At 40.8% G+C, this 25,952-nt stretch overlaps 1 protein-coding gene across 3 annotated transcripts in view; it reads right to left on the reverse strand.

The window, feature by feature from the left end:
* The window catches only part of SMAP1 (small ArfGAP 1), a 281,227-nt gene that overhangs the window by 154,562 nt on the left and 100,713 nt on the right, over positions 1 to 25,952 (reverse strand). For all 3 annotated transcript variants that reach the window (XM_083177252.1, XM_083177251.1, XM_083177250.1), the window contains exons 3-4: positions 22,718 to 22,803; positions 14,023 to 14,098 (exon numbers count right to left, since the gene is read on the reverse strand). In XM_083177252.1, coding sequence (XP_083033378.1) covers positions 14,023 to 14,098; positions 22,718 to 22,803 — 162 coding nt within the window. The remainder of the gene's footprint in view (positions 1 to 14,022; positions 14,099 to 22,717; positions 22,804 to 25,952) is intronic.

The raw sequence follows: 25,952 nt of genomic DNA on the forward strand, positions 1-25,952 counted from the left end.
AACCAAAATCAATGTTTGGAAAGGCAAGCGGAATTTGAACAGTGGGGTCATGTCATGATGATTAGTGACAGCACTGGGTAAGAATAGGGTGTTTACACAACTGCAACATTGAGACCTTATCAGTAACAGACCGTTGCTATATTCTGCCAAAAACAACTGCTTGCAATCCTGAGAGACCGGACTAGCCTCCAGAATTACCATCTGCTGTTGCACTTGGGACACTATTCCACTCCAGCTTATGACAATCATCTTGCTCCAAAGAACTGCAGCAGGTCCATTTCCTCCATAATTCCAATAAAACTGTAAAATCCCACTACCACCATGACAGCACATTAAACGAGGCAGAATAGGAATGGGCTCTCCCAGGCAAACCCCCTACTCCCCCCAAAAAATCCAGCTGGTCACTTTCAGTACAGTACCGTTATGGACTTTTTTTCATTCACAGTCACTGATTTTTTTTATAAATAATACTACCTATTTTAACTTGTTATACTGTATAGGTATTTAACATAATAATTTTTATCACTTTGTTTAATAAACCCCATGATAATTTAACCTAACCTTTTTTTGTAACGTTGAGACCAATGCTTTTCTGGATTGATCCAGTCGGTCGATAATGACAGAAAGTCTACACAAACAAAGAAGTGGTGCTTGGTGTGATGAAAGAAAATGTAAAATATGTATTTTAACAATAATTAAGAATACTAATAAAATACATCAATAACATACATATAGTATAAAAATACACAATAAAAAGGTATAATTAAGAAGTGGATACGTCACTGTAGCATAGGACTAGGACCATAAATATGCCAAAAATCACGAAGAACAGAGGGAGGGGAGGGGGGTTGGAGAAGGTCGGTGAACGACAAGTGTCCAGTCGTGATGGGGAAGGCTATTGCTGGTGGAGGGTAGGGAGAGAGTTTGTGGAGGCAAATAAATGTGCCTGTTGATTGTAGAATTACCCAGTGCCTCTGGAGGATATAAATCCCTTTAGGATAGCATTATAGCAGTCTTCCTCACTATCTTGCGGTGGCGTGTTAAATTTTAAGTTTTTGTAATTCAGGTAAAGATCAGGGCACCAAATGCGGTTACCACTTTGGATGCTTGGTGGAAAGGCCGGGAGTTGGCCATGCTGTGGGTTGGTGTCCAAGACACGATGGTGGTTATCTCCTTCCACACCAGATGGCTGATGAAAGCCAAGGGAAACCACAGTACAAGGTAAATTCCTGGAGGTGGCTTGAAAATTGTCCTTGTGGGGGGTATTTAGGTCTGTTCCAATTCCCCTAACGCGTTTCACTGTGTGGGGGGGTAGAGCTTTATCAAAGGTAATGTAAGAGCTATCCACAGTGGGGTTTATATACCTGTATGTGAGTAGTCTAACTAAAGCACCTGCATTAGGTAATCATTCAATCAATTTACAAATACTAAAAAAAACAAAGGTCCACAGACGGCAACATGGTGAAATGTATTAGTCATATCCTAATAACATTAAAGTCCCAAAAAACGAGTAATAGAAACAATAAATTCTCGGTAGATCAAATCACTGTTTGCTCTTTTAACCAATCCGGCGGGGTGTGTCGGCTATGTGCCAGGACACTCTCCATAAACATTCTAGTTGCCATGAAGATGGGCAGCCTGTCTAATCACTGGACTCGGCTGTCCGATCACGTGGCATCACGTGAGAGAAATTAAGGCTATGGCGTCAGGGCGTGTATTCGTCGTGCGTTCCACGCCTGACCCCTGCATCTAAGCCTCGGTCTGATACTCAGGCGCTATTCGGCGCTCTCCGAGCAGAGGGGGGGGGCGTCCGAAGGTTGGGGCACCGCCCCAATGCAGCACTCGCCCGGGATGCGTGGTGACATGACTTAAGGACGCTCCTGTGTCCTGACGTCAGACAGAGGATGCCTGTCACATTTGTATATCAGGTAACGTAGGAAACAGACAAATTAACGTCTCAAGAATAAAAGAAAACTGAAATTGATACAGGGGCATAAATATAAACTATAGATAGATAAAGACATGACATGTACATGGCCAACACTAATAAGGTTGAAACAAGTTTTTCATGATTAAAAAAAAAAAAAAAAAAAAAAAACACTTACTTGGTTCATACTTCACCATCCAAGTGTGCCAAGTGTAGCGATACACCATGCCCGAAGCATGGCAAGCACAGTACACGTGTACGGTGTCAACGTCAATTTATGTCAGCATAGACAACCAAAAAAAACATAAAAACTTGCGACTATGAGTATCGATAATGTACATGTCAACCTTTTAATCAATCATTTGTCACTATCGACCATTAATGGTCAACAAAGTGACTATTGACCTTGTCTATGATCTATACCAGAACCGACACAAGACAGCAACAATGAGACCATAAATGCTTGCTGATGAACACTTCAGTATGCTGCCAGCAAAAGGCTTAAGAGTGTCAGTACAGCACAGAAGTCATGTTATAGAGTGAGGTTAAACTTTGACTTAAGCCGCATCATGTAACGGTCTCTTAAAATTTTCCCCTTAATGTGCTCCATGATCTTAAACACCCTATTATGCTGAATCACTATGTCAATTTACAGTAGTATGCTGTGGAGTGATTTTAAAGATACTACTCTTGCATATTGGTTGCACTGTGCCTGTGCAGAGATGGCCTTGCAACATAGGTCGCAGAGAGGATTCATTCAAAGCGATTAACATTTGGGAGGTAACTGGGGCACGTCACAGCTTGCGACTGTGATCCATTTTACAGTTAGAATGGCACTGACATCCTACTTCCTGCAGGCATGCCCCAGGACCACTGGGTTACTCAGAACTTAGGATATAGACTTTCTGCTCCCAATGCTGAGCGTGTGGATGCAGCTTCTTATATTTGCACAGCTGCCAGCAGGTGTCTCAATACAAATCCAGGCAGCGGTGATTTTTTTTTTTATATTTTCACACAATCTGTGTACACATTGTCAGCTGAATTTGCATTGTCAGTCACATTTGCGCACAACTATGAATTAGGCCCTTAGTGTCTGATTAATGCATTAAGATGCAAAATTCAAGAAAAAAGTATGGAACCTGGGTGAAAAGACAAAAGAGATTCTATAGTATAGAACCATTGTCTTCGCATTTTATGTATTTGTTCTTGTTTGATTTTTTTTTTGTAAGAGAGATTGGTGTACAGTTGCTAGAGATAAAATTAGTTGTGAATGGCAAAACAAGTTGGTGCTCCAGCAAATCAGCTCCCAATTGCCATTTTTCAAACACATGACTTTTAGGAAGGGATTGGCTGGAGCACCATTTATCGCACTTATTTTTAAGTACAGCATAAGTATGATGTGGGTCTCTCACATACAGTACAGGTGATGGCACAACATATTATACTTCACCTGCTACAGTACTACATACCAATTCATTTATGCTAATCCTAAATACAGTATTTAGCAGACTACTAGTGATTTAGAGTCTGGGTTAGATGGCTGACTCAAATGGCACCTTTGTGGGCAGAATAAATTAGTATTGGAATTTAGATCCAAAATGACTGCCTCACCTTTCTATAATTTCCATGGTTTCGGTGTTTTCTTTATAGATTAATACCTTTATTCTGTTAAAGATTTATGTAAAGCAGATATGTATTTTGGATATCCCCCTAGCCCCCCTTCTATTTAAATACATTACAATTCTATACACGTTTGTTCCAACCTAGCATTTACTGTTACTGAAATAGAGAACCTTGTGTAGCCAAACCCACTAACATTCTATACCTCTCCTCCAATCATCCTCTGCCCTCAAACAAGCCCTCATGTGTCATACAACCACACAAGGAAGTACAATACCAAAATAGATGTCCGTTAAAGCTCTCAAAACATTTTATTAAACCAGTTTGTTAAAAAGGTACACCACTTCTGATTATTTTTTATTGCTATACTTTTAAGAAATGAAGTCCAAGAACTAACACGTTATATATACAGTACTAAACAGGAGAAGTACCACTAAATTGACACAAATGCAGATATGGCGGTCTCTATATACAGAGCTGGTCTGAGATGAATTCCTCCTCTATAAGCCCGGTCTAAACTAAAATCCAAGTCAACTTTGTTAAAATCACTATATAATTGCAAACCTACTGTTATAACTACATTGCTAAAATTGGTCCATCCGAAGCACCTTCCTCAATAGGTCCACAAAGCTCCCTTTACTCCGTGTAATTCAAGCACCAGGTATTGTCAATAGGAATTTCACAGCATCAGAATCGTAACTTCAAACATTCCAACAATTTTCAAATTCTGTCTCTGTGGTCTCAGAATCCTGACTGCATGTCCTATAGCACTACAACATTTTACTGCATGTCATATAGCACTACATGCACTTATAATGCCCTGTATGCTGTGGGCAATATAAATTAGACTCGGGTTATTCGAAAGCAAGAACTTTAATGAATAAAAAATAATAATCATTACTCACAGTGCTGCAAACATGTAAAATAATGAAAACCAACCCTAACAAAGTTGACTTGGATTTTAGTTTAGACCGGGCTTATAGAGGAGGAATTCATCTCAGACCATGCACCTATAACACTTACACTAAGCCAAGTGGGGCCTAAGGTCCGGACATGTGAAATTTTCCTTTTAAAAATATAAACAAAGATGTCCCAAGGGGCAATCTGAGCCAATGCAGCGTCTCCACCAACAGAGGACCACCCAAATCCCCCCAAATTTCACAACCAATTGGCAAAAATGTGGTGACTGGTGCTGGGCTCAATATTCCAATTTAGTCTACGACCAGATGCAAGGGTTTGTATGAATGGTTTGTTCTTCCTCCAGCGAAGTGAATCGTACATGTAGGAAAAAAAAAAAAAGATACAAACACCTGTCTAGCAGATCTAATACTGAGTGGGAAAAGTAATTCAGGCATGATCAGAACTACGTACTCCTATAGTCTGCTCAACACAGATTTTAGCCAAGATAATAGCAAATTGACTACAAAGTATTAGGCCTGATTTAATTACCTCACATCAATTGGGATTTATAAAAGGTCATCATACTGGTCATGAAATTAGAAATGCTCTTGCTGTAGTGATGCAGCTCTTGCACTGTATACATCTCAAATTTGAAGGTAAACGGTAGTAGTGTCCCCTATCGCCGTTCTTGTCTGACCTTGCGATTGATCCCTTAATTTGTGTATTGAATAAGACTTTTTTTAAAGGTTTATTTAAACTGTTGATGTATGCCTCTATATATTTAACTCTTCTGACTCGTTATCCCATTTTTAATATTCTAAAAAAATGTTGAAGAAATATTGGGTTCTTCAATTAATTTAAACAAGTCTGTGTCCCTCTTATTGGGAAATGCTACCGGTTTAACTCCAATTCTAACAAATATTTCCCTGCAATGGATTAAAGCTAGCTTTACCTAATTAGGGGTCAAGATTCCTAGGCAAATGTCAACGTTCTATATGCTTAACTATACACCCATAACTAAACAAATTTCGGAAGAACTTGAAAGCCGAAAAAAAAATCTACCACTGTCATATTTCGGCCACTTAAATAAAAAAAAAAAAAAAAAAGATTTATTTTCTGCGATTAATGTACCTTATCCAGGACCTTCCCCTACATATTACCTTAAAATTTTTTAAATAAACTGTTTAGACAATTAATTTGGCATGGTAAAGTCTAATAAAACTACAGCAGCCAAGTGAAAAGCGGCTAGGTGGGCTTTCCAGACATTCAGCTTATAATAATGCTGCATGTTAAGATAACTGAATCTCTGGACAAGTTAATTATAACAATGCCACTATGGAAAGGAACAGATTATATTTACGATCATTCCTTTTCTTCGAAATACTTCATGGCAACCATACAATGGGTTCAGCCCTCTCTCCCTCATATATTAGACAGGTAGTTTTTCCCTAGGACACGCCCCTCTCTCGGATTAGTCTCAAAAGATTCACATTGGATTTTGACCTATACTACAGCTTTTGAAAAATACAGCACTTTAGCGGCATATACTCTGGCCTTCCTGCAGGCAACACACTATATAGCCTCGGTGACAAGACTGTTCTCGAAACAGGAATGTATAAACTCGATAGATATTTTAGGGGTGACATGGACCATCCCACATTTAATAGCACCATTTAACGGTGGATATCTAAAATCACTAATTATGAAACTAAGGGCGAAATTTAATAGGGGGTGATTTTTTTTCCCGAAAATCGCATATTTTATAGGGTGCGATTTTATTTTTTTAATCGATTTTTTCCCCCGCTATTTCGCACATTTTAAAGGTGCGATTTTTAGTTAAACTAAAAATCACTTCCATATGTTTTACCGTTAAAAAGTATACAAATCGGCTATTTAATGGGATGTCATTTTTAGTAAAGGTTACTAAAAAAAAAAAAAAAAAAAAAAAAAAAAAATCGCAAAATAAATAGACCAGGTTCTGACTGGCGAATTTGTCAGAAACATGCACAGATCTTTGAGATCTGTGCATGGTTCTGGTGTAAAAAAAAAAAGAAAGAGATAAAACAAAAAAGTGAAAAAACGGTGTTGGCTCCTGATTGGCCACTAGGCGGCCAATATAATCATTCAGAGGAGAGGTGCGGAAGATGAAACGGTACTCTTTACCTAGCACGGCGCCCACGATCTTGATCGTGGGCATCGTGAGGTAAAAAATCGCGTCGGTCGCGTCGTATGCGGGCTAAAGATGCCCGGGCGCGATGCGACCGACGCGATGTCCACGATTTCCCCATTAAAAACCATGTTAAACATGGACATCGCGTCGGTCGCGTCGCGGCTGGCCATAAATGTGCACACGATGGCCGCGACGCGATGCCCACGATTTGCCATAGGAATCAATGTTAAAAGGCACGATGGACACGATTTTCATGTTAAATGGCTGAATGGACCCGATTTTACCATAGGAAACCATGTCAAATGGGCCTTAGAGCCCAAATAGTTACCCTGAACTCTGAAATGGCCCCCCCAATTGTTTACGCCACCCCACGATCAACGTCAACCCGAAGCGTGGCGAGCGCAGCGAGCCCGCGAGGGGCGGCGGTACGCGTCCTCCGACCTTTTCATACCCCCACTATCCACGTCGGCGTGGAGTTGAGAATAGAATAGTGTGGCGAGCGCAGCGAGCCACCGAGCCCGAAGCGTGGCGAGCGCAGCGAGCCCCGCGAGGGGACGCGGATACCTTCACAGGTAAACGCGTCCCTTCGCGGGCTTCACAGGTGTCCGCGTCGCCATGGACACCTGTGAAGCCCGCGAGGGGACGCGTATAGCTGTGAAGGTATCCGCGTCCCCTCGCGGGGCTCACTGCGCTCGCCACGCTTCGGGCTCGGTGGCTCGCTGCGCTCGCCACACTATTCTATTCTCAACTCCACGCCGACGTGGATAGTGGGGGTATGAAAAGGTCGGAGGACGCGTACCGCCGCCCCTCGCGGGCTCGCTGCGCTCGCCATGCTTCGGGTTGACGTTGATCGTGGGGTGGCGTAAACAATTGGGGGGGCCATTTCAGAGTTCAGGGTAACTATTTGGGCTCTAAGGCCCATTTAACATTGTTTCCTATGGCCACATCGGGTCCATTGAGGCATTTAACAGTAAAATCGTGTCCATCGGGCCTTTTAACATTGATTCCTATGGCAAATCGGGAGCATCGCGTCGCGGGCATCGCGGGTACATTTATGGCCGGCCGCGACGCGACCGACGCGATTTCCATGTTTAACATGGGTTTCAATGGGAAATCGCGGGCATCGCGTCGCGGCCAGACATAAATGTACCTGCGATGGGCGCCGTGCTAGGTAAAGAGTACCGATGAAACTTATCTGCGCCTCTCCTCAGTCCGATGCAGGGAGCTGCTGGAATCACCGGCATTTGGCAGAAGACCTGGACTACTTCGGAACGAAGAGGACAGATCTTCGCGGGTGGAGTTTGGTCAGTTGGATTTCCTTCCACAGGTTCCCCATGGATTTCTTCGGATCCAGGACCCCGGACCAGCCCCAGAACCAAGGCCCCGGACCCCGGATTCTGCAGCCCCAGACCCTGGACCATGGAGTCCCGGACCCTGGAGCACCGGACCTCAGACCTGGACCCTGGAGGCCCGGACCACCAGACCCCAGACCCAGACACCTACCGACGGGCTCAAGATAGGCAAGTATCAGTATGTGTGGGCTTTGGATGTATTAAAGTGTTATTTTTATTGTGTCTGTGTGTGTGTGTTTATTAAACTTTCTTTTACTGTGGAATTACAAGTGCCAGTGGGCCCTTTAATGCCAGCATGCGGGGGAGGCTTGCTGGGACTCCTAGTTCCACAGTATTGCGTCCGCCTCACCGCCCCGATACTGAGACGCGCGTGCGTGAGGGACGCACACGCGTCTCAGTCAGATAGAGGTGCCGTGCGGCTGGCGGATCGCCAGCAACAACAAGGCCGGCTACATCTGTGTGTGTGTGTGATGTGGGAAACCTTATGCAGATTTGTAACCTATTAGATATATTTTAAAATGTTGCAAAATAGACACACAGTGATAAACATGAAACACAGACAGTGTATTTAAAAAGGATAAGGAATCCTCACTCAGTGTGGCCCAGCCCTATGAGATTCCCTAGTGGATATAATATTTATTATTAATAGTATTAGCAAAGGCATCAGTTTGTCACAAATAATCATGTAGTTTTTAATAAAAGAGGTTTGAAACTGACAACTTACAAATAAGGTCGCCTATAGGTCTGTATGCAAGTAGTAAAACAGCTGGAGTTTTAAAGGTGAATCACCCCAGTGTTACTTTTACGTAAAATCATAAGGGTACAAAGTCCCGTGTAGTAGGATTACAGGGTAATGACAGATCACCTCTCGCTCGGTATATGAGAACTGCCACCTCTACACCAGTGCACTGTAACAATGCTGGGAGGGAGAGCCATGTCCAGCGGTAACTGCCGCGTACAGGGAGATGGAGCTGCGACGGGTGCGTAACAAACCCGTCTGTCCTCCGTCAACCTGGGGTCAGAGAGTCGCAGTGTGGTTGTCACACGCTGCGCCTATGACAGAGTGGACCCAGTGGAGACTGACAAACCGCTTCGACCTAGAAAATGTAAGCTAATACAGATCAAAATGCAATTTCAATGGGGAAGGGAAGAGGTGCACACTGAGAATATCTGGTCAGCGTACCCTTCGCAAAGGAGCTTCGTCGCAATTTGTTCTTTAGTGCACCACACAGAGACACGCTTTTCTTTCCCCTGCAACACTGTAGGTCTATTTGACCACATAATGTAATATCTATTGAGGGTCTCTCTGTACAATTATTATTTGAGAATCCTGTGCGACTGATGTTCCCCCATTTCCCCTGCCCCTTTTTTTTCTAGATTTTAAACATACTTTTTGGTCCTGCCCAATAGTCCTGAAGTTCTGGCTACAAGTCAAATAATATGTGGCGTCATCCATAGTAAACCATATTTCATTCATGCCAGAATGATCAATCTTTGGCATGGTTTATCCTCCACAAGCATATGCAGGGGTGGAAGGTATCTTCTATTTGTGATAAGTGCAGCAGCTCATAAACCAATCCTGGATATCTGCCCAACCTCTAACTTTTTCTTTACTCAAATGCAAACAGTTTCATTTATTCAGAATGGTGTGGATAGAAGTTAGTCTGAACACAGAATCTAAAATGTATGAATTCTTTACAGTATGGGAAAGTTACATTGCTACACTGTCGATGGATATGACACAATAAATCCATCACATTTTACAGAATACATCTTGGTATTTATTATGTAGCCATAACGATTTATCCAGTTGTACCGTGACTTGCCAGGCGATTGGGATCTGGGTTGCAGGCAGGGTGGAAGAGGTCATGGTATATGATAGAATTACAATTTATTTTCAAATATCATGTAATCCTATATCTATTTTATTTTCATGTAATTTTTTTTTTGTACTATTTCGTTTAATGTATTTCAAATCATAGGTATAGTTTATTGATGTCAGATCATGAATTCAATATTCGTTTTCAACAGTATTTTATACTGTCTGTCTAGTATCTCAGATAACGGTACTTGTTTCCTAGCATGGCGCCCACGAGATTCAGTCGTATGGCATTGTATTCAATTTAAAATTGTACATCATTGTATATGGCATACAATGCAATGCGATGCGATGCGATTTTAAATTGTATAAGCACCCTAATGGTTTTTTTCAATGTTAAATGGTTCCCTATATGATTTTTGGTACTTGTGTATTATCACAGCGCCCGATTTCATCTAAATCGCATCCGATTTATCAGCCGATTTGCTGTCGATTTTTTGGCCGATTTGATCTGCGATGTGATTTTGCGTCCGATTTTTGGCCATTTCCTGCTGATTTGCATGTTATTCCATCCTTGCACACCCCCAGGTACTATGCGATGGTATGCAATGTGATTTTTTGGAAAAATGCCCCTGATTGTACAATTAAATATCGCATAGCAACGCATGCCAGCAAGTGACATGCGATGCGATTCGCAGTGTTAAATGCACCCCCATTGTTAACGCCACCCCCACTATCAACGCCAACCCGAAGCGTGGCAAGCGCAGTGAGCCCGCGAGGGGTGGTGGTACGCGTCCTCCGACCTTTTCATACCCCCACTAACCACGTCGGCGTGGAGTTGATTTTATATAGTGTGGCGAGCACAGCGAGCCCGAAGCGTGGCGAGCCCCGCGAGGGGCCACGGATTACTTTACATGTATTCCGCGTGCGCTCGCCACGCTGCGCTCGCCACACTATCTAAAATCAACTCCACTCCAATGTGGATAGTGGGGGTATGAAAAGGTCGAAAGGACGCGTACCGCCGCCCCTCGCGGGCTCGCTGCGCTCTCCACACTTCGGGTTGGCGTTGATAGTGGGGGTGGTGTTGACAATGGGGGTGCATTTAACATTGTAAGCACCCATCACTGTGATTGTACAATTACAATTACAAATCGAATCGCTTCACATGCATCGCATGGCATGCATCACATGCCACTATATGGCATGCGATGCACTACGATGGAAATCGGGGTTTGCAATGATGGAACAGCATGCAAATTGGCCGGAAAAAGTGAAAAATCGGCCGCAAAATCGCATCCGATTTTTGCATGCGATTTGCGGCCGATTTCGTGGGCGCCGTGATAATACACAAGTACCTGATTTTTAATTGTATAAGCACCTTAATAGGTACTTGCAATGTTAAATGCACCCTCATGCCACCATAACTATCAACGCCAACCCTAAGCATGGCGAGCGCAGCGAGTCCGCGAGGGGTGGCGGTACGCGTCCTCCGACCTTTTCATACCCCCACTATCCACGTCGGCATGGAGTTGATTTTATATAGTGTGGCGAGCACAGCGAGCCACCGAGCCCCGTGAGGGGACGCGCATTACTTCACATGTATTCCGCGTCCGCTCGCCACGCTTCGGGCTCGGTGACTCGCTGCACTATATAAAATCAACTGCACGCCGACGTGGATAGTGGGAGTATGAAAAGGTCGGAGGACGCGTAACGCTGCGCTCGCCACGCTTCGGGTTGGCGCTGATAGTACGGGTGGCGTGGGGGTGCTTTTAACATTGTAAGCACCTATTACGGTGCTTATACAATTATTTATCTTATAGGGGGCACATTTAACATTGAAAACACCCATTAGGGTGCTTATACAATTTAAAATCATATACCATTGTATATGCCATAAAATGGCATACAATTCGATGGTATACAATTTAAAATTGTATAACATCGCATCGCATACCATCGTATGTCTTATGGTATGCGATGGGCGCCGTGCTAGGAAACAAGTACCCAGATAACAAATTTAGTCTCAAATTTAAGGATGCTAGGTTACTATGTGTAATGGCTAAATACCAAATTGTTCTTATGCATGACTGTCCACGAACTCAATTTATATTCTTGTCCCGATTTGTCTTTTTCAATGGATATATGCATATATACATAATGTAATTATTCTGCATCATACAGTGCCTTAACAAAAAAAAAAAAAGAAAGATATTGAGCGCAAACACTGGGCAATATTCACAAAGAATCGTTAACAATATCGGTATCTTTTATATCGTTAGCGGGATATCTCCCAATGTATAAGCAGCGTTAGTGTGACTTTAAGAATGCATTTATTTGCAAAATAAGAAGATAAAAATTTGAGTGTAAAAAGAAAAAAAAGGCATGAATGCATAAGTATCTAAGCTACAAGGCACCTTGGTTTGCAAAAATGTTATCTTAACATCCCAAAGGAGCAACTGTCTCATCTAGTCAACACTTTGTATCTTCAAAGCAGGTCAGGTGTATACATATTAATCACCAGAAATCATGTAACACTCTAACCTGCATTTTAAATGCCTGGGAGAAAATGGAAAATATGTATACATTTTAATTTAAAATCTGGAAAACAACTATGTACACAGTATATTTTAAGTTCACTTTTTTGCCCAGTAGTAGAGTTATTATCAAAAGTATTCTGCAAGTGGATATTTCATAGAAGGTGTTAATCTATAGCGCACCCTTGTGATTCTCAGCCTGGGTTTTACACAGTGAACCTTCACCAAATGGGTTCATAGGATAGATACAGAAAAAACTATTTTTGTGCAAACCTTGGCGAAAATACACATATGGAGTACATACACTTACACAATTACATGTTTGGGTCACTTTTGGATTGACCCTAAATGTGAAAGAGAAAAGCAGACCATAGTGCAAATATTGTATTGACAATTAGCCAATTTAATGGTGTATAGGTGCACTCACTTGTGCAATGATTTCAAATAGCATGTACGGGGTCTGATCCACCAAAGGACTGATGACAGACAACGATATGGTCCACAGCGTACGCTTCTGAGGAAGGGCTGTTGAGACTGAAAGCGCGCTTAACCTGATCACTGCTGCCGACTGGACCCCTTGGGATTGCCTGTTGTGGACCATATCGTTGTCTGTCATCAGTCCTTTGGTGGATCCTCTATACCCCACTGGGCTATATGTGAATTATACCACTTTTATCATGTGAGTTTGTCCAAATAAATGTCTTTTATATTTTTTCCAAACAATGTTGCACTAGATAGTGTTTTTTAAAGTTTCTCCAGGATTCCTGTGGATTGAAGCTAAAGACCCCGTACATGCTATTTGAAATCATTGCACAAGTGAGTGCACCTATACACCATTAAATTGGCTAATTGTCAATACAATATTTGCACTATGGTCTGCTTTTCTCTTTCACATTTAGGGTCAATCCAAAAGTGACCCAAACATGTAATTGTGTAACCACTGCATTAGAGGATGGGATTAGTTGGTAAAAATCACTTTAGAATGGTTTTCTGCATCACACGAGATATATATATATATATATATATATATATATATATATATATATATATATATATATATATATATATATATATATATATATATATATATATATATATATATATATTTTGGCTCTCTTGTCACTTATCTACAAGGGATCATGTGAGAAATGTGGTTGGAATGGTGATGTGGATAATATGAAGGTTATATCAAGAGGTCACCTACGTTTAAAATGTATTCAATTATGATGTATATAGTATGTGACCAAATGAATAGTACAGTACCTTATTTTATATATCCTGTGCCTTATGGGTATCTGTTGCATTTTCTTACTGAGGATTTATTGGATGGTATTATATAGGAGTGGTAGGAGTGTAAGTATATTTGACTTGCAATACCATATCTACTGTTATTGTCTTACAAGATTGTAACAATAAAAATATATATACAAAAAAAGAAAGCACTCTTAAAACTAGTTAGAAAGCAAACATACCGATGTATCAAGAAAAATATGCATTGTAAAAGGACCCGCCAAAGCACTGACTTATACAACAATAAATTAAGAAGGGATGCCATGGACATATACAATGCAGACATCAAGATGACCTCAATCTTGCATAAGCTGCAGTTGTTTGGTGAAAAAATTCAGAGTCCCTCCCAATATTTATAACACAAAAACTCAAATACATTAAAAATGGAGAACATAAATAAAGATACTTACATTTATAGTGATTGCAGCATTTTTGTCATAATATTTCTTCCTTTCATATTTATCCCTGATGAAGAACTCCACTGATCTGGTCCATAAATTAAGGAAAGCAAAAATATGTCATACAGTGCATTTGGTAGTAACAAGAGCGAAAGCACTGAAGACAGGAAACAGTAGACTATATAAAATGGGGTATTCAAATAAGTGTGTTTTTTTTTGTCTAGCTGAGAAAAAACCCTCCATTTCAAAAAAATTTAGGTCAAATTTAGATTCGACCTATTCAAAGTGCCAATTTTTCAAGCACCCCCCAAAAATTGCCATGATCCAGAAATACATGGATCACCATAAGGATCCACTTTTGTTTTAAAGCTAAATGGTGTGCTTTTTTTTCACCCATTTTTCGGCAATGACAAAACCACCATCAAAAAATCCAGTTTTCTTGGCTCGCCCATAGAGGGGAATTCATCTGCCCCGGAAATTGAACAGGTGCAAAAAGTAAAAGTAGCATCAAGCTTTTCCACATCTTGTAGCTTTGGGCTATTCATTTACTTCCTGTTTTTTTGCACCCGTTAAATATTCTGTCTTGTTTAAAATCACATATGGGGGAATTCAATTAGCCGAGAACACTTTTTCATGCAAAAAAAACAGCTTTTCTTGTGATTTGCGAAAACTAACTTCTCCAATTATTCACTAAACTTTAGCAGGTCAAAATTTGGGGAAAACCCATGTTTTAAAAAGGTCAAAATGTTGGAATTCAGTTTACAGGGACAGCATCCTTAATGACTAATCAGGCACTTGAAGGCTGCTAATTATTTTTATTTTGTGGGTAACAAAAAATACAGGAAATTGGGGAACAAGGAATGGGACAAGTATATGGGAGTGCTTTATGAGTCGACAGGTGTTTTTAGACTTGCAGGTAAGTTAAGAGGGCATAAGTCTGAATTTTTTTTTTTTTTTAAGTGACTTGAAAAGACTCAAAATTTATTTTGCCCAAAAAATACCAAGGTCGATTAGCCGGTGGTAAATTATCACAATCAATTGGTTTTGCCCCCATAGTAGAAAAAACTAAATAGGTGTAGCAATAGGATGAATGGTGCCATTAGACACGCAGGGCAGGAAAGGGTATAGCAGCCTTGAATGAGGATATAAACTGTCCTGGGAGGTGGACTGTGTAATCAGCAATTCCTATAACGTTCAAAGATATTAAAAATACCAAATGCCATAAAGAAAATAAAGAGTTATAACAATTCCATAACAATTTAAATCTTCAACTCCAGCACAGGTTGAACTTTTTTAATACTGTATTTGGATCTTAAAAAGGTCCAGAAGCAAACGATTGATAATTCTGCACATAAAGAGGTAAGGTTTTTAGCTACATATGACCGCACAACATACATGTTAGAATCAGGACATTTTCTATGATAGGGACAAAGCATTATAGTTACAAAACCCACATTAATACATAGTGAATTGGTCACAACCTCAGTGTTTTGGTGTGCTTGCTCTGTTTAAGCAGTATTAGCAGCACACCAAAGCCCATGCTGCACAAATAATTTAATTAGTGAACACAGGGACTCATACAAATATGAAGATAATTCAAAGCATTATTATTATTTTTTTTTTTCATTTTTCTAAGGATAGCATAGCAGATCAAACATTTTTGTGATGGGTTTTCTTTAGGGAGCATTATCTGATTATGGAAGTCACTGGATTTCAGTATCATCAGATTCATGCTTTGCATTTAAAGCTTGATCTAAAAAAAATGCAATTGTTTGTCTTATGAAACATTCATGATATGGAGAAAGAAAAAAAAATCTGTACTTTGACTACAGGAATATTGAATAATACAAAATATCCCCTAGCTAGAGTTAGATGCTGCTTTGAAATACAACAAACATAGCAAAATAAAAAAAAACTCACTCAACACATGGTTTGATCCCATGGAACAGTTAACATAAATGCACAGATAATCAAGAATAGTGATTTTATAGAATGTCAAAACTAAGGTTATAATGGCAATAATTTATGCAAATTACAAAAAGGCTAAAATCTTATAGTTTCTGAAGACCTGGAAAAAGTCAATACCTTGTACTAATACATTACATGCATTTTAAATTACTTTAAAATGAGCAAACATGACAGTTTAATGTCAAACAAAAAAATGGAATTGTTAAATGGGAAATACAGGGTCATCAAGAGCTGGACAGGACCGGTTGATGGTTGGGGTGTGGTCAACCCCCCCCCCCCCCCCCCCTTACAAAGAAATGTGGATAAAAAATGCAGTGATACATGTTGCAAATGGGGGACAGGCATGTGCAACAAAGTGTCAGTATTTGACCCTCTTAAGCAGCGCTCTTTTGAAGCGTCCATATTCAATTCGGGTAATTAGAAAACATGGTATTTATTTCACATTTTTTGCTAGGGGATGGGTTAAATCAATATAATGTGTGTGCTAACATGGCCATACACATTTTAAAGGCAAATATATTGTGGCTCACATATATCCAGAAGTAGCAATAGTTACCCTGGAGTGAGGAAACCGTTTCATGCTATTATCATGCTGAACAGCTAGAATATATATTTTTTTAGGTTTATACTAATGTGATTTGCTGTTTTACCATAAGGTGTGTTTTGTGAAAAATGCCAATGGTCAATTGCCTTGTGTTTATGATGACAATAAATCAGATTCATCTAGGGCTGGTATCTTGTTAGTGGTGTTCCTTGATTGGCTAATAATAATAATAATAATAATAATAGTTAAAATAACCATTAGTTAAGAATCGCAATATCGCGATACCCAAATGTATGCTGTGTTTATCGGCTAAAAAAGGACCAGCAATCGCATGATAACACATTGAATTTGGAGAAATGTTCCTGATCCAATTGGGTTAAAGTGTCTCTGACAGCTGCCAATAGCAATTTATGATTCGGACGTCTGAAGCTGCATATCAGGGCTCATTCGATAGCCTCACCTGCATCCATTAAGTAAGTTACTGTAGCTAAAATATTCGAGAGTCAGATACAGAAATCCATTCTTCAATCAATTCATCGATAGAAATGATAAATGCGACACTGCTTGTCATAAAGACTTCATCAAGGGTATGGACTCCAAATGGTCAATTAATGAGTTTTGAATTTTCTGAGTTTTGTAGTTCCCTTTTAACTGGGCTCCTCATTTAATGGAAGTATAGTTTAATCCTACAGGATTAATATAGATCTTAAATGTTATACCCGGCACTGGAGGAATATATACACAGAACCGCAATTCTCTTGTCATTCCGCCAATGCCTGTTGGATTAAATTATACTTCCATTAATTGAGAAACCCAGTTAAAAAGGGACCTACAAAACCGCAGAAAATTCTAAACTAGGTTTTCTATTTTTTCTGCCATAAAAAAAAAAAAAAAACAACAACCCTAGGCTGATTTTTGACAGGTGGTCATTATCACGTTATCCAATATTAGCTTGATTTGATTTTTGTTTTCTTCAGGAGAAAAATGTCCTGTTATTAGTCTATAACACATATGATTGGGAATTAATTCCCAATCCCATATGTTATCACTGCTCAAAGGGTTGCTAAGGCACCTAAAACTATTTCCAATATGTGCCAGGTATCAGGACTAATCAACTGAATTAATCAATTGAATCAATTGGCTGCAAGAAATGGCTGAAGCTAATTGAGAAGATATATGATCTATCCAGGTCAAAGCAAACAGCAATATAAGTTATTTCCTCTTGAGGGGAGTGACAAGACACTACAAAAACACACACCTACAGTATTTATGATTTTGGTACAACACAAAAAAAAAAAACCCCAGAGAATCCCATTATCTATGTAGCTTACTTTCACAATATTGTTACATAAATGTGTAATTGAAGCAACATATTCTTTTGGGGCAATATATTTGAAACAGCAATAAACGGATGGTATAATGGTGAAGGAAACCAAGTAACATTAATTTATTAGTACTTTAGGTGATAGAAGGAAAGGCGGCTTAATACAGAATGTATGCTGTAATAAGCCCTCCATTTAATTATTTTCTCTTTCACCTTAACAATGAAATTAGCATGAGGTCCATAGGGAAGGTTAGGTGGCACATACTACTTACATTCTAATGTAAGCTAGAACACTGATTAAATATTAATTTTCTTCCACTGAAGATCACCAGTGTGTAGACAATTAAATTACCATATAGCCCCATAGAAAATTAAATCATAGTGAAGTGAATCTTACATTTGCAGGCACATCCTACTGACAACAGAGCAACTTTGAAAAGATCAAACAACCTCAAAGGAACAGAAGTGTTGATTAGGTCTGTTGCACAATAGATCTCAGGAAACTAAAGTAATTAAAAACTTTAGAAAAGACCTGAAACCCTTATATCGAAAAACATAAAATAAAACTATAATTTGCCATTTAATGGCATGTTCGGATTATAATTAACCGCATCCCGCAAGATAAATTACTTTAACATTAAACCCCTTTTAGACCAAACTAGAAATCCACTGTTTTTGAACATGAACACGCACCTGCCCAAAATTTTTGTCAGTGGAAATTGTTACAAGGTCAATTGAATTTCAGTACATGACAACTTGTATACATATCAATAGTATAGTGTCTGTCTAATTAGGTCTTCTATCGATGTTTGACAATAGTAATAATCTTAACAGCATAACACCGTACTTTAGTACTTTAAACTAGGCACGTAGTGGAATACTCAGGGGCATGAAAAATTTCCAGCTAAGCAACACTAGTAATAGACCTGTGCTAAAAGGCACTTCCACCAGACAAAATGTAATAAAAACACCAATACACTTATTTTGTAAGACATGAGTACCAGATGTGTCCTAATAATAGTACTGTTACTAGGGAGAACTTTGATTGCAAGTTCAATCTTCTATGGAATCCAAACTAATCCAAATCCCCCACTGAAAGTCTCCATTCTATGGTTCCCCCCAGCCCTGGCTACTAAAGACCGTTGCCCCATGCTGTCTCCATAACTTTTCCACTGCCAGTCAAATCATAGAGGCTTATGGATGACAATAAATGTAATATAGCGAGTCTGCCAGCTCCAACAACGAATCCAGAAACTGCCAGGCTTCAAAAAATGACAAGCGCTTGCCGATGGGGGTTCGGACCAGGGCAGGCAGAGAAAAAAAAAAAGACAACCACAGCGCAGGGTCGGGCAGAGGAGAAGGAATCAAAACAAGGGGACGGCCAAAGAAAACTTAATCTTTAGTTTGTCCTTTATCTGAATTGGAAACACGTGTTCTGAGTCGTGGACTATAGTTTGTCCCCACGCAAAAGTTTGCGGACTTCAGATGGAATACAGATTAAGATCCTTTACAGAGGAATCTCAAGATTTCTTCTTCAAAAAAAAAAAGGGTGTATTTGCCAGTCCCACCGCGCGATCACACTTTGATCATTTCAAACAAAAATCCCAAATCGACCCTCCATCCAGTAATGTAGCAATACAGAGCTTAAGGTACTTGACATCCAGGTCCAAGCCTCAGCCTCCCAACTCCCTGTGCATTCCAACCTTACTAAGAAGGAGGAATTGGGTGCTTTAAAGAATCTCAAATCGTATGATGTGATGATCCTCTCTGCTGACAAAGATGGGGTATTGTCCTCTGGGAACTTGAGGCCTACAAAAAGGAGGTCTATTCCCAACTGTTGAACCCACTAACTTATAATCGCCTACCCTCTGATCCTACCACCCAATACAAAAAAATTATTAGATGGCTCTCCAAGAATATCCGATTACTCAACTATTGAAATCGGATTCCAGTTACACAGGTCCGCCCATTCAGTTATTCAATCAGCTACCAGAATTAACAATGACAATGAACCATTTCTTTTTCAACAATGAGTTCTTTCAACAGCGAATGGGGGGGCTGCGTTGGGGTCTCACATCGCACCCTCGTCCGCGAATATTTATAGGCATTTTGTCAAATAGGACTTGTTCCTTAAATCGCCATATGCTCCCTGAATCAAATTTTACATTCATTATATAGACAATATCCTTTTGCCTTCACTGAGATGATGATGGAAATCAATGCTCGGGACTGCCCCATTAAGTTCACGTTCAATATGAGCCAAACTGCTGTGCAGTATTTAGACGTCAATATAGAGGATTTGGGTAACACCATTGAGACATCTGTGTATTCTAAACCGACTGACCGCAATACCCTCAAGTGCCCATAGGCTGTGTGCATGGTGTAGCTGTGTGCATGGTGTAGCTATGTGCATAATAGTTTTGAAGTGCATCATTTAATATTTATAATTTAAATATAACTGCAGCGTTAAACTGGCAGTACACTGAAGTGAAATAGAAGGACACAAAACAACAACTGAGAAAACCAAAGACTGCTTTGAGTGAGCTCTATTCATTCTCACAATATACTACTCCTGGCTGCTTAATTATTCAGCCATAATCTATCACAATTTTTACATCTGCAAATTACATTAACTATCACTGTTAATGCTTGTATTTCCACTGTCAGTTTTGAAAATGCCCCTCTGTACCTCTAATGACTTCACCTCTCCTGCTCTTCCATTAATAGTAGGTGTCCCCCAACATTTTATTCTTGGCCCTCTTCTTCTCTATCTCTACATGTCCTCTCTGGGTGAGCTCATTTGCTCACTCAACCTCCACTATCACATCTATGCTGATGATTATACTGAAATCTATCGCTCCTTTCCTGATCTCTCTCTCCCTCTATCCTCACTCATATCTCCAATAGTCTCTCTGCTGTCTACTCTTGGATGACCCAGTGCTTTTTTTTTTAAACTTAAAATATCAAAGACTAAGCTGATCATCTTCCCACCCTCCTGCATAAAACCTGACCATCTCTCACCCTAATCTGTCTATGCTCACCTCTTTCCCTTCTGTGTCACCCTTGTCTGTCTAACCCTCCCCTTTAGAATGTAAGCTGTCACGAGCAGGGCCCCCTCTCCTTATGTGCCTTTCTTAGAAAACCTCTGCCACCCTGATGATTGCTTCAGTGTCCTGTCCCCTGATGCAACTACCCATATTAACCATGTACTTGTCCTAAACTTGTGCTGTAATTCGTTATGTGTTTTTGCTCATAACTATGCGCTGTAAAGCACTGCGGAATATGTGTGTGCTACTGTATATAAGAACCTGTTAATAATAATAATCCCCCGGCAATCAAGAGGGGGCTGCCCTTCTCACAATTGATCAGGGTCAAAAGGATTACTAGTGGAGAGGAACAACTTGCTCATGATCTTGAGGCTATGATGACAAAATTCTCAGAAAGGGGTTACTTGCCTGAGATATTAGCTGGAGAAAGATCAAAAGTTAATGGTTTTCTCTGCAGTGAACTCCTTAAGAAATCGGCTAAAGAGGGAAATCTGACAGACCGTATTGGATGGGTACACAATTACAATCATGCCAATGCAACTATCTCTAAGCTCTCCAAACAGTTATGGCCAGTCATTCAAAAAGACGAAAGTAATTAAAATAATATTCTCTTATGGGATGCTACAAACAGAAGCGCAACCTGAGTGATTGGGTATTGAACACAGAGATCTCTAAGAGACTTGCTCCCAATACTCAAGGAAGCCTGGTGGATGCTACAGATGTGTTAGGTGTACCACCTGCAGTGGTATGTCCAACACCAGAGTATTCTTCCACCCACATTTAGGCTACAAGATTTCCATAAAACATCCGGTCACATGTACATCTACCCGCGTAGTATATTTGATTAAATGCCTTTGCGCCATTCCTATTCTACATATTTATTCATTTTTTGTAATTGTAGACATTGGAGTATATAGTGTATGGGTTCTACATGATCTATGGAATGGCCATCACCTCCCCCACGTTTCCAGCTCGAGGCCCATTAGGCCTTTAACCCAGCCCTTGTCTACAGCAACTCCTTGCAATGAAAAATAAAAATGTTTATGAAGCTGCAAAGTCATTTAGATGATATTAATATGAATATTTCTGCAATTGTCAAATTTGGCTTTTGTAATCGACATGGTTCTGTCAATGCTGCAATCTAATTTTAATTGCCAGTCGCCAAAGATGATCACAGAGGACTTTCCCACTGTCAATGGCTGGGATGCAGCCTATGATGAACTGTACGGTAGAAATAACTCTGCAGGTATGTGCTGAAACTATGCAAGTGAGGGACTCAAATGGATTTTCAATTTTCCTGCTATTAAGTATCTTTTGTTATCGGGAGGGGGGGGGGATTTTCAAATGTTCCATACGCTCCCTTGTGGGCATCTATATGAGTGAGTATCAGAGAAAAATCAATTGTTGCTCCGACCATATGCTCATTAGTAGTTAAAGCAATTGAAGCCTTATTGAAGCGTTAAAGCAGCTAAACACATATACATTTCTTAATTGGGCGTTTAAAGACCTGAATTGGGCACTTCAATTAATTTTTGTCCTTTACAATCACATATACTCATACCTGTTATCAGTTTGTATGCAGTAGTTGCTAATTCCATGCTTGCAGGATGCTTTGCTTTAAACGCGTTTAATATTTATGTTTTAATGTAACCATTCAAGAACAATACACTGGATGCATTAAAAACTACCAAATACTATTATCTCTAAGAGTGTACATGGCCAGACACCAATGTAGAGAGGGAAAGTCCTATGAATGAAGAACACCGCATATAGCAGCTTTAACTGCTATAAGTTACAGGTAAAAATCTCATGGTAAAAGGATACTGGTCGGTCTGAGGTCTTCGAAAGCTTTCAGGAAGGTTGGCTTCATAAAGCAGTCTTGCCTTTGTGTTTCCCATATCTTGCATACACTATAGAAATACAATAGATAGATAATGTTACACATTCTAGTTCAAATCAGGCATTACATGTGCATCAAGAAAGTTTAATTAACAGTCATTGATATAAAAAAAAATAATAATAATAAAAAAAAGGAATGAAATAATTCACCCATGCATATCTTGTTAAATCGGGCACAGCTATTAAGTAGTACGGTATATAACATTTTCTGTTATCTGCTATCCACTTTTACCACTCACAATTGGCAGCTTCAATTGCCACTTGCACCTACTATTACCAATTTAATTCATGACTGGTTTAAACATATGTCTTTTCTAAAGTGGTAACCATTGATGGGCTAACTGGTAGCTACAGTATATAGCTTTCTTTGATTTATCTGACCTACACATCTTCTGATCATCTTTATCAAAATTATTTCATGTTAAGACAAACATAAATGGGTTAGGCAATAAAACTTAATTTATACCACTTTTACACTCAAAATCGCAGATCCGATCGGTATGTGGAACACTGTTCCAATCCAGGTCAGATCTGGAATTTTTCCCATTTACACTGAGGTGCCGACCCGCAGTGTAAACGGGGCGGCGCTTGAGATGCAAGGTAGGTTGCTGGGCTGCACCAAGCCTCCGTGCGCCACTAGACCCCCCCCCCCCTTCCCCCGAGGTGAATGTATGATGCACACAGGCCATTCACCTCCTCTCCGGCTCCACTGATGTCCGCCCAACCTCCATACTGACCGCCGGACAGAGGACGCTGCGGTCAAGAAGTTGGGCTCCCCCATTGCAGGAGCCGGGTCTGATGACCTGGCATACCAATTTACACTTTTTGTCCAGATACCCTTTTTACATCGACGCTGACCCGGGTCCACAAGGCAAAAACACGGGGGGTTTCCCCGGTGTAAAAGGGGTATAAAAAGGATTACTCACAAATTACCAATGTGCTATATCTATTTTTATAAGTTGAAGAGTGTACAGATGAAGCTAGCTTAATCTTTGCATGGGCCAGCCGCCGGCTCACGCACCCTGTGCCAATGGAGCTTGCCCTGGGTCCCCCTCGCCGTGCCACCCCCCTAATCCTTCTCCCTGAAGCGGAGCCGGGCAGGATACCGCTGCCCCACCGCCGGATGATTGGGACGTGCGTCCCAGTTCATTGTAACCCTGTCCGCTGGCGCTCAAAGATGACAGGGGCTACATCTGTATGTGCGTGTGTCGTATTGTGGTGACACTGTGGCACTCAGAGCCACCAAATTGGCAACAAGGTACCTCTGGACCCGGTGGTGTGCACCGCAAAGCCTTTTTTGGGAAATTTCAGTTTGAAATTTAAAAAACACCAAGGTTCAAAAATATAGATTGCCGATCTGGGAGAAAGATGATGAAGGAACACCACCACACCTGATTTCATTGCGGTCATTGAGTATGAACGTAAACACATTCTAACATTTGGGTGGATGCTTTAAACAATTAGGAATAATTGGGGATATACATATACCACTTCATACACATGTACACACACATACAGGGGCGTAGGGAGGGTGGAGCCGGCGGAGCGCGAGCTCCGAGTACCGAAGAGTAGCAGGGCAGCCGGCACCACACTCGCTGCCCACCGGTCCGCCCTCTGGATGCCTACCACCTGTCCAATGCGGCCCTTAACCTGCCAGATGCTGACCGCCCGTCTGCTGCGGAGGTGCACAGTCTCTGACAGTATTACAGAAACCCTGCACCCCAGCCACAGAGAAGACACGCTAGAGGTATCCTGTACCTCTAGCGTCTGTCACACTGGCAGATTCTAGAGGTGCAGGATGACCTCTAGCAGCTGTCTCCTTTGTGGTCATCTTTGGAGGGGCACAGGGTCTCTAATGCTGTCACAGACTCTTTGCCTCCGCAGCAGACTGGCGGTCAGCATCTGGCAGGGGGAAGGGCGGGCAATAAACACATTTACTTCCTCCTGGGCAACTCACATTTAGCTCCCACTGGGCAACGAGCATATAATCTCATGGAACCCCTGGCCACAAGCATGTAACCCCCTATGGCAACAAGCATGTAATCCCCCCCTGGCTATGAGCATGGAACCCCTGGCAACAAGCATGTAATGCCCCTTGGCAACAAGCATGCAACCCCAGGCAACGGGTTGTGCAAAATTTATTACACCATTGCGTCTTACACGATAATGCATTACCTTGAAGCATTATGGTGTGTAGCATAAAAGTGATTTAAGGATTATGGTGTGTGATATGTGCAATGGGCATTAAGGTGTGTGGCATAAAGTTACTTAAGCATAATGGGTTTGTGGCATAATGTCTACTAGGTATTACGGTGTGGGTCATAATGTGTAACGGGCATTACATTGTGTGTGTGGCATATTCTGTAATGACCATTACATTTTGTGTGGAATAATGTATAAGAAGCATTACTATAAGAAGGAGAGATGACTGGGTGGGGGCGCCAAAACATACAGTTTCTCTGGGCACCATGTCGCCTAGCCACTCCTCTGCACACATAACAAACCACTCACAGTACAACACACACCCCCAAAAACTGTACAACACACAAACTTAAACATTGCACAGATACAGAAACACACACATATATATACACCTAGCGCACCACACACACACACACACACTTACACATTGGACAGATACACACAAAACATACACACACATATACATACAACACCACACACAAAAACAGTACAACACACCCAAAAAAAGAATTGCATCATAGGTGCTAAATCTCAGGAGTGGATGTGGAATTCATCAACACACACAGGCTATCAAGACAGGAACGGTGTGTTTCAAATAACACCACACCTGATTTCATTGCGGTCACGGTCATTGAGTATCAATACAAACATTTTAACATTATGGTGGAGGTTTTAACAAATTACAATATTGGGCCTTTGGCACAGCATAAGACCTAATTTTACAGCAATTTTGGAAACTCCAAGATTTCCTAGGCAATGCATAATACACTCTGCAAACATTCCAGTGATCCTACAGGTTGTATGTATATTTATTGCATGCATTTATCCTTGCTGGGATCAACTGCATACAATGTATCCTATGCGATCCTGCCGCCCGGCAGCTGCCGAGTGAACTGGCAGAGTAACACATGCGATACCCTGCACTAGTAGATAGTGAAAAAAGTGATTGGTGCTATAG

The sequence above is a fragment of the Crinia signifera genome, chromosome 3, assembly GCF_055691185.1.
Source record: "Crinia signifera chromosome 3, ASM5569118v1, whole genome shotgun sequence".
Taxonomy (NCBI): Eukaryota; Metazoa; Chordata; class Amphibia; order Anura; family Myobatrachidae; genus Crinia; species Crinia signifera.